Raw genomic sequence first — 9,735 nt, 5'->3', positions numbered from 1 at the left:
AATGGACCCTGGAAGGCACTGGACACAGCGGGAGGCCCCCCCCCCCCCCCCCGCCCCATCAATGGGTCTTAAGAGCAGAGCAGCCACCGTCCCCCTGATTCCAAGCAGCTTTCACACAGGCACCCCTTGCTCCCTCCAGATCTCATTCTGGCCTTGGGCGTTTTGGCGCAAGGCCTGCCGATGGCCAGGCACACCAGGGTTCCCTGGAGACAGCTCTTCCGGAAGCCTTCTGTCTGGTGAGCTGGCTGTGCGGGGTCACCTGGTGGGGCAGGGCAGAGGGTGGGGACACTGTGTGTCCTTAGCACTGACTGGTCACAGAGCCAGGGTCTCCCAGGGTCTCTGGCCGCCCTGGGGGCTGGGGACCATGGACCTGAGAGGCACCTACACCTGCAGGGCGGCCGTCTTCTCCCAGCTCTCAGCTGCCTGCTCCTTCTTCATCCTGCTGTCCTGGCTGCCGACCTTCTTTAAGGAGACCTTTCCCAGCTCCAAGGTGGGTGGGCCGCCTGGGCTCCGCAGGGTGAAGCCGCACCACATGGCCAGCACCACGCCTGTGTGCAGAGGGCCCTGCCGTCCCGTCCACGCGGTCCTGACCCCTGACCCCGCAATGCCACCCTCAGCCCAGGCCTGTGACTGGGCCCGCCATCTGTGATGGTCATTTGTGAGGAGGGCCCGGCAGGGCCTGATGCGAACAGGGATGTCACCTCCCGGTCCTGGAGGGCAGGACCCCCTGAGCGGTACCCTCCTCCCCCAACTCCCTCCCACCCCCTGCTCTGCCCTGGGAGATTCGGCAGCAGGGGAGACTGTGCTGGGGTCTAGCCCCGTGGGGATGGGTTAGGGAGGCCCAACCCCAGGGTGAGGATGAGGGTGGGGGCTGGTGCCAGCCTGGCTGCCTCTGAGACCCGCCTCCCTCTCCACAGGGCTGGGTCTTCAACGTGGTGCCCTGGCTGGTGGCGATTCCCGCCAGTCTGTTCAGCGGGTTTCTCTCTGACCATCTCATCAGTCAGGGTGAGCCCTGGGGATGGGAATTGGGGGAGCCGTGCCTGGACTCACCCCGCTGTGGGAGGGGGAGGCACCCCTCCTGGGAGGGCAGCCACAGCGATGGGAAGAGGCCATGGCCCCTGAGGACCAAGCTGGGAGAGTGAGACCCCAGCCCTTCAGAGGCAGCAGGTGACCCCCACCTCAGTTAAGAGTGGACTTGGGGTGCAGCGAGAAGATCCGAGTCCCCCTGTGACTGGAGTTCCCTCCCAAGGGCTGGATGCAGCCCCCACCCTCTTCAGAGGTGGAAAGGGCACCTGATGGGGTCAGAGTCGAAATCAGGTGTGAGCGGGACCCGAGGGCACATTTTAACCGTCAGAATGGCCTTCCTTCCACGCACCTGCCCGGCCTCAGCCTTGGGTCCTGGGAGCGCAGACGAACCTCAGAGTGGATGCACCACAGCACGCACACGAGTGTGCACACGCCTCTCCCACGACACAGAATATCGTGGCTTGAGCCTGAGGCCTCTCCCTGCTCCCTCCTGCAGCTCTGCCGGGGGCGGGTGGGGGGGTTCCACTGTGGGTGCTGTTGGAGGGAGGGGTCAATGCAAACGGTGCAGTGGGAACGTGTCCTGGTCTCCCCTCTGTCCAGGTTATAGAACCATCACCGTGCGGAAGTTCATGCAGGTATGGAGGTCGTGGGATGGCTGTCTTTGGACATCCTGTTTATTCCTGGGACACGAGGGTTGTGTCCCCAAATCCCCTGACCCAGAAGGTGGCTGGTGTAGCAGGGCCGTTGGAGGGTGCCCTGGTAGTGCTGGGGCCGGTGCGGCCGCCCCTTCTCGGAACTGTGTGTGCGGCTCTCCGTGCCCTTTTGAGCCCCAGCACCCATTCGGGGCCTGCATTTGCTCACATCTAATGGGGTCTGTCCACTTGAGGTTCAACCAGCAGGGATAGCTCACCCCACACACCTGCCCCCCCCCCCGGGGCGGCCCGGGCCTGGGAGGGGTACCCCTGGCCCTTTGCTAGCACAGCCCCCCCTGACCCTAGTGTCTGTCCGCAGGTGATGGGCCTGGGCCTGTCCAGCGTGTTTGCCCTGTGTTTGGGTCACACCTCCAGCTTTTGTAAGTCTGTGTTCTTTGCATCAGCCTCCATCGGCCTGCAGACCTTCAACCACAGGTAAGGGCCCACGCCCTGCCCACCAGAGACGTCCATCTGCCCTCGGCCTCCAGCACTGCAGCCTGGTGCGCAGGGGCAGCCGCCTGGCTCAGGCCGTGTGGAGGGCGGGCCATGGCAGGTCCACGCACGAGCCACAGAGGCAAACGGTTGTCTGGTATCAGTGGGCGTGGACCTGGGCCATTTGAAGAAACAAACACTGTGCTGGGGGCAGGGCTGAGGGAGGGTTTGGGGGAGGCGGCATCTCCAGGCAGCGTCTTGTCCACCGGGAGGAGCAGCTCATCCAGTCCGTGCCCATCCGTGGGCGGTGCCAGTCCTTCCAGTGCCCAGCATCAGCCCCGTTTAATCAGAGGGACTTCACGGGGAGTCGTTTCGGGAATTGTCATTTTTCAGATTTATGGACCGCAAAGGAGTGTGCATTCGGCAAGCTGGCCTTCTTGTTTGTTTCATCCTGGGAGTGGGGCCCTAGGCTGTGTCACTACCCAGACAGGGAGCTAGGAGCTCAGATGGCCCACGTGTGGCCGAGCGTCTGGGCCTGGCCCGGAAGCACCCGCTGGGCTGGGCCCTGAGCCCCCAGTGGTCTCCAGGTGCTCAGAGGCCTGCCGTTAGTTCCGTGGATGGTGGCTGCCCGTGGTCACCTGCCACGTGCTCTCCTCCCCACAGCGGCATTTCTGTTAACATTCAGGACCTGGCCCCGTCCTGCGCTGGTGTGCTCTTTGGTGAGGACCCTGGCCCCTGCCCGGAGCCTCAGCGGCTGCTCCCAGGTGGGCTGCCTGGGAGGGTCACAGTGGGACCCCTCTGATGGTCTTCCTCTCTGCCCTGTCCACAGGTGTGGCCAACACAGCTGGGGCCTTGGCAGGTGAGAGGCAGGCGGGCGTCCCCTGCCGGCGGTGCCCGGGATACCCCCTGGCTCCCCACCCCGTGTCCTCCCACCACCTTCTGGCTATGCAGGGTGGGGTGTGGCACCCTTCAGGGGGGGTCCAACAGTGTCAGATCAGTGTGGTGGGGGCACACCTCCACGCTGTCCAGAGAGAGAAAACAGAGCTGCGTTCTGCAGGGTTCACCTGCCCTTCAAATGTGAGTCAAATCCCCAAGGTCCCGGGTCCCCATGGGTCAAGTGCCTGGAGGACAGAACACGGCCCTCCCACCGCCCCAGCCCTGCTGGAGGCACAGAGGTGGCCTGTCTCCTGCAGGGCCTGGGAGGCCTCTGCCCCCTGAGACTGGCCGGCCTTCAGACACCGAATTTGGCTCTCTCTTCAGGCCCCTTTCCTCCAGGCACACCCCCCCCCCCCCGCCCCAACAGCTCCTCTCACCCAAACTGCCTGGGACTGCCTGTCACTCACCCTGCTGTCCCCTCTCTTGGGTGCAGGTGTTGTGGGTGTGGGCCTGGGTGGTTACCTGATCGAGACCACGGGCTCCTGGACTTCCGTGTTCAACCTGGTGGCCGCGGTCAGCAGCCTGGGGCTGTGCACCTTCCTGATGTTCGGAAAGGCCCAGAGGGTGGACCTGAGCCCCAGGCAGGAGGACCTCTAGCCGCCCGCCCCCCGCCCCAAGGCCCGTCCATCAGCCTTGGGCGAGTGGCTTCATTTAAGAGCCTCTTCTCTTGACTGCGAACATGGGACCTCGGAGAATGAGCCTCGGTGGAGCAGGAGTGGGGCCTCAGTTTCCCCTCTGCCACCGGTGCGTGCCCTGCTCAGCATTGGTGGGCCTGTCACCGGTGACTGGAGTCAGTGTAGAGCCAGGTGTGCCCCTGCCCTCAGCCGCCTGGGAGCAGTGGCTGGCACAGGGCCTGGACTGCACTCCGTCCCCAACACTGCTTTGCTTTGTTTCTTGGCACTCGGGGCCGGATCATTCTCTGGTGGGCATCCTGTGTACTATGGGGGATCGAGCAGCATCCTTGGCCCCCAACACTGTCTCCTGATGTCACCAGTGTCCCCGGGTTGGGTGGGGGGCAGTGAGCCCCAGCCCTTTGGCTGTTTTTGGACCCCACGCCAAGGTCTCCCTCCCGTGGATCCCCAGACACTAGCAATGCGCTCTGCTTCCCTGGCACCCGGTGCCACTGTGTGGGAACCTGGCCCCCTCTCCTGCCCAAGCCGTTCCCCAGAACCAGGCGACCCTGCCTTCCGGTTTACGACAGAGGAGCCGTCGCTCATGAATAATAGGTGTCGCCAGATGTATATGGAGAGAAAAGAAATACAAAATGTGGGGAACGTACCAAAGCCTTATTTAAATGATGACTATTCATTTATTTAAAAGAAGACTGTTATTTTAAAGCACATTGTTAAAAGAATAAATACTTGTAAAATATTTTTTGAACTCATTCACAAGGAAACCAGTAAAGTGTTACAAACAGGTCAAAGGAGAACCCCAGAAACAGACCCGGGGTAGCCAGGGCACTGCATGGGGCGAGGTGCTGCGTGACCCCACGGCTGGTGTCAGGAACAGGGCACTGCTATCAGCTCCCCACAGAGCCCAGCAGCCCCGCCCACAGTCACACAGCCCAGGCCAGCTGTGCAGGGACATCTGTTGGTTCCTATTTCAGCACAAACTTCCCCCACAGTCTCCCCACTTTTTTTTTTAATCCTCACCTGAAGATATTTTTCCATTGATTTTTAGAGAGAGTGGAAGAGAGAGGGAAAGACAGAGAGAAATATCAATGTGAGAAGAACATATTGATTGGTTGCCTCCTGCATGTGCCCCAGGGAGGAGCCTGCAACTGTGGTACGTGCCCTTGACTGGAATCGAACCCGGGACCCTTCGTTCTGCAGGCCGACGCTCTATCCACTGAGCTAAACTGGCCTAGGGCTAGTCTCCCCACTTTTGATTAGAAAGAATCTGAGAGATTCTTTTTTTAAAAAAATATTTTTATTAATTTCAGAAAGGAAGGGAGAGGGAGAGAGAGACAGAAACATCAATGATGAGAGAGAATCATGGATTGGCTGCCTCCTGCACGCCCCCCACTGGGGATCTAGCCCAAAACTCAGATATGTGCCCTTAACTGGAATCGAACCCAGGACCCTTTGGTCCGCAGGCCGACACTCTATCCACTGAGCCAAACCGGCCAGGTTGAATCTGAGAGATTCTTGATCACAAAGTGAGTCTGGCTGGGTGGGCTGGGCCTGTTTGCAGAGGTGCAGGGAGAACGCTAATGTCCCATAAAGGCCTTGGGTTTGCTCGGCTGGGGTTCCATAAGCAACCTCAAGTGGACCCACTTCTGTGACCTGCTGTCCTGAGGCAGCTCCCCAGGACACGACAGGAGGGCCACCATGGCAACCGCATGTGAGTGGCAGCTCAGCGACAGGAGTGCATTCACCCTGCTGTGCAGCCACCACCACCATCTCCAGAACTTTTTCATCTTGTGAACTGACACTCTGTCCCCATTAAACACTCACTCCCCGGCCCCAGACACTGGCACCCACCCCTCTAGTCTGTGGTTCTGACGACTCTGAGCACCTCGTATAAGCGGAACCATGCAGCATTTGTCTCTAGTGACTGACTTGCCCACTCAGCATAATGCCCCAGGCCCCCATGTGGAGCAGGTGTCGGACTTCCTCTTTCCGTCCTGTGTGGATGGGCCACTGCTGGGAGTGCTCACTCTTCATCCCGTCTGACGACGCCAACTGTCGGGTCCGAGTCCCTCTGCCAGGAACTGGACCTCCTTGGACACTGGGTATCGGACGGAGAAGACATGAGAAGTCGTGGGCATAGAGAGAGTCTATTGTAGCCCAAGTAGCCGTGGCTAACAAGGAGCCATCAGACAAAACAGTTCTTCCAAGCAGTCCCATGAGGCAGGCAGCCGCACCCCAGCTCGTCAATAATACGTCTTTCCTGCAAAGCGGCCTCCGACATAGGAGCTACGCAAACGCAGTCGCCCCAACGAGCAGTATGCACGCTGGTCAGCAACATACTTCACACCAACGCAGACAAAAGTGGCTTCTTGCCATGTGAGGCCTCCGTCTGCGTTGCAGAAGGGCGCACCTGTGCGAGCGTGAGGTCGCTGTGCCCTCGCTTCTGCGCTCTTGGCCCTGAACGCTGGATAGGGCCCCACAACTCTGCTGTGCGCATCCACTCGTCTGTGGGCTCCTGGGTTGCTCCTACCTCCTGGCTGTTGTGAACATGCAGCTGTGAACCAGGGGTGCGGTGAACACCTTTGTTTTTAATCCATCACAAGCTATAAACTCTGAGAGAGGCGGCCCTGCGCACGGGAGCCAGGGTCCAGGCGGTGACGGTGGCTCTGTGCCGAAGGGGAGCCCCAGGCACCCTGGCACGGGTGCTCACGGGCCTCCTGGTGCCGAGGCTGGTCACACTTCTGCCACTTCCTCACAAGACAGAGGCCGAGGCTGCATGTGGGGTTTGGGGGTGCAGGGCCCAGTACAGCAGGTGCGCCCAGCCTCCTCCCCTCAAAGACGGTTCTGGTCCAGAATGTCATCCTAATCCTTGGGTGGGGTCTCCTTAACCCTTCCCAGGCCCATGTTGGACCCCAGGACAGAGCTCCATGGAGTCGGGGGGAGTGTTTGCGGGCGGGGAGGGTGCTGATAACAGAGGCGTGTTCCCTCGGTGGGAGGGCGGCCCAGTGCTATCTGGTGCAGTCAAGTCAGACATGTCCCCGCCTCTGGCAGGGTCCCAACACCATGCCCAAACCCTGCCTGTCCCTTAGCTCCCGAAGGAGGGGCTCGCCACCTGGAATTAGGCGTATGTAACCTGCACAGCCCACCACCAGGAGGCGCCTCAGGAGGGCACGGCTGTTGTCACCCCACAGCTGGCCGACAGAGGGTGCTGTGGGACAGGGCTGTGCCCACTCTTGCCCCAGCTCCTGTTCCCAGACTCCTCCAGGACCCGTGGGAGCTGCCCCCTCAGTGGGAGCTGATGTTCCTCTCTCCACAGGAAGGGAATGGGTGGGAGGCGGTACAGCGCAGGGCACCGCACAGGCGATGGTGGAGGAGTCACCACCAGGTTGTGTGTGGGGGAGGGCTGGAGGCTGGACACCGTGGAAAGAAGAGGGACAGAAGAAGGGCCGGGCCTGGGGCCAACCCTGCTGATCCCTCCCAGGGTGGCTCCTCAGGCGCCGTGGCTCCCCTGTTTCCACCTGTGCCTGACCTGAGTTTGAAACCCTGGCCCTGTCCTTCCCCTCCGTCCAGTGACAGGGATGTGTCTCTGGCCAGCCAGATACATCCCTTCCGTCCAGTGGGGGGCTTCCTGCCGCCACCCCCAGTGCACCTCCTTGTCTCCAATGTTCCGTCCCTACCGAGTCAGGACGTTGGGCAGCACGTGGCCTCGGGACAGTTTCTGTGCCTGGGACTTGGGAAGCAGGAGACCCCGGGAGGGGCCGGCCCTGCTCTGACTCCCTAGTTAGCACTCTGCGGTAGCCCATCTGGCCTGTGGGTTCCTGTCATGGACCCGTCTCCAGAATCACCCCTAATTGGTGGCTTCCCAGCAGTTCTCGGCAGGATGAGCACCGGGCAGAGTGGGCCTGGTCTGCAGTCAGCGTGTGGGGACGATCCTGGGGGGGTGGGCACAGGCGGGGCGGTGGGCCCAGCCCCTGACCAGCCCTTCGGGACAGGCTGCTCTCCAGGTTAGTGAGAGTGTTCAGTTTATTTGCAGAAAAGTGGAGAGCGGAGAGAGGGCCTGGCGAGCCCTGTCCAGCCAGCTGCCCGAGTGGGAACGGCCACCTCCCAGCGCAGGCCCGAGCGGTCGGCCTGGCCAGGCCTGTCTTCCTTGCTTCTTGCTCTGTCTGGGGCGGCACCTCCTTGTTTACAAACTAATGTCTTTGTCCACAGGCAGAGCTCGCCAGCAAGACTGAAAGGCGTTTGAAGAGTAAATGTTTTCCTGTTTCAGCTGACATTCAATTTTAATGACTTTTTGAACAAAGTAACTATTAAACGGGCATGTTCGCCATCTCCTGATGTCTGACAGGTGCTTGCCAGTGGGAGGCAGATGCTAGTCGCATTTCCTAACAGCCCACCAATCACCAGCCGGCTTTTTCCTTTGTCTGTGGCACTGCCAATGGCCAATTTGTTCTTCAGAAGTGGCCACCTTGGCCTGTCAATCATCTCTTGCCGTAGGCGCTTTTTGGTGATTAGAAGCCCCTTAGAGAGTGAGAAGTCCAAATTAGTTTTAAATAAAAAATAAGAATATTCATGCTGCTGAACATCTAAAGGGAAGAGTAACGGCAGAGTCCAGACCGCCAGCCAGGGCCTTGGGACCCAGACCCACTGGGGTCCCCTGGGATGGGGCACAGACACGGAGGCAGGAGGACAGGTGGGGGGGAGGGGTGTGTGACAGGCCAGGCTGAGACACCGCCGTCCGAGAGCGGGGAGATGGGTGGCGGGCGGCACGATTCAGGTGACTCGGCGCCTCTGTAGGACGCGAAAGCTCATGCGGAGGACGGGGAGGGGAGTCGGTCTCCTTGAGAGGAGACCAACGTCCTCTTTGAAGAGCTGACAGGACACAGCATCTCGCTGGGTGGCGTGGGCTGCCTGGCGGTGATGGCGTGCTCCCGGGCTGGCTCCCTGCCCTCCCTCTGGCCTGGCCAAGTGGGGCCACCCCTCCGTGGACAGGAAGTCACGGCTGGCTGTGGTCTCCCCTGGGCCCTGCCTGAGGCCCAGCTCAGGAAGCCGGCCTGGAGCCGTGCGGACGGAGAAATGGGTTGGGCTGGGGGAAGTCAGGGTGGCTTTGGAGGAGGTGGCATCTGCTGGGCCTGGTGGGCAAGGCAGGAAGAGGCGATGAGGGGCACTTGGGCTCCGGGACCAGCTGTGCGGGCTGCAGGCGGACACCTCGGTGCGGGCCTGGGAGTGAGTGTTGGGCCTGTGGGCTGCATGGAAGGTCCGGAATCTCCTGACCCTACTCCTCCAGCTCTCAGAAAGTCCTGGCACCAGGGTTGGGGATGGATCCAGGGGTGCAGGGGTGCCCTAGCCAACCTGTTGTGGGGCCACCTGGGGCTGTCCCCAGGGTCCTCAGTGCACCTGACAGGCCACTGCCTTCCCCTCCATTCGGAGGGGCTCATCGAAGCCCAGATGGGAGCTTGGACCAGACTTGGGCTCAAAGCCCCACCTGGAAGCCCGAGGCCTTCACCAGAGACCCGCCCTCTCTGACCCTTTTCGAGGCTCCTCCGTGGCATGGCCAGGCCAGCACCTCGCGTCTTCTCTCGGCTCGGTAACATCGCAGTGTGCCACGGACCCAAGTGTGTCGCTCCGCCATCAGCTGATGGCTTCCGGGTTGATTCCCTCACTTGGCTACTTTTTGGAATGAACATGCCAAGAAGCCGTGCGGGCGAGCACAGGAGGCTCTGCTGGAGTCCACACACCCTCCCTCCGCCTTTGGCTGCTCCCAGTCCAGGGAGGGTCCCAGCACCCGTTCACCCCATCGGAGTGAGCAGATTCTGACGCCGCAGCCAGGACGGATGGGACGGGACGGGCGCAGCACGGAGCCTGGTGAGTGCCCGTTGTGGCTCTGGGGAGCGGCTGGTGTCCGCTGTGCGTTGTGCCTGAATCTCCAGCAAAGCCCTCGCCATGCTATTAAATAGTTTAGCAAATGAAAAATTTTAAATGTTCAGCCAGATGTCCAAGTTGACAAAGTGCTCACGGCA

At 61.0% G+C, this 9,735-nt stretch overlaps 1 protein-coding gene across 4 annotated transcripts in view; it reads left to right on the top strand.

The window, feature by feature from the left end:
• The window catches only part of SLC17A9 (solute carrier family 17 (vesicular nucleotide transporter), member 9), a 20,955-nt gene extending 12,908 nt beyond the window's left edge, over window positions 1–8,047 (top strand). For 3 of the 4 annotated variants that reach the window (XM_014532848.1, XM_005885568.2, XM_014532847.1), the window contains 8 exons: window positions 140–236; window positions 394–490; window positions 918–1,005; window positions 1,627–1,661; window positions 2,038–2,153; window positions 2,814–2,869; window positions 2,980–3,009; window positions 3,520–4,457. In XM_014532848.1, the coding sequence (XP_014388334.1) occupies window positions 140–236; window positions 394–490; window positions 918–1,005; window positions 1,627–1,661; window positions 2,038–2,153; window positions 2,814–2,869; window positions 2,980–3,009; window positions 3,520–3,683 (683 nt within the window). In that variant the 3' untranslated portion in view covers window positions 3,684–4,457. Of the gene's footprint in view, window positions 1–139; window positions 237–393; window positions 491–917; window positions 1,006–1,626; window positions 1,662–2,037; window positions 2,154–2,813; window positions 2,870–2,979; window positions 3,010–3,519; window positions 4,458–7,927 lie in introns of those variants that run through there. The other variant, XM_014532849.1, reaches the window with a different exon arrangement.
• The last annotated feature ends 1,688 nt before the right edge of the window (window positions 8,048–9,735 follow it).

Source organism: Myotis brandtii, unplaced genomic scaffold (assembly GCF_000412655.1).
Source record: "Myotis brandtii unplaced genomic scaffold, ASM41265v1 scaffold915, whole genome shotgun sequence".
In the NCBI taxonomy this organism is placed as follows: Eukaryota; Metazoa; Chordata; class Mammalia; order Chiroptera; family Vespertilionidae; genus Myotis; species Myotis brandtii.
The sequence above is the reverse complement of the archived record's forward strand: the minus strand, read 5'-3'. Positions and strand labels throughout refer to the sequence as shown.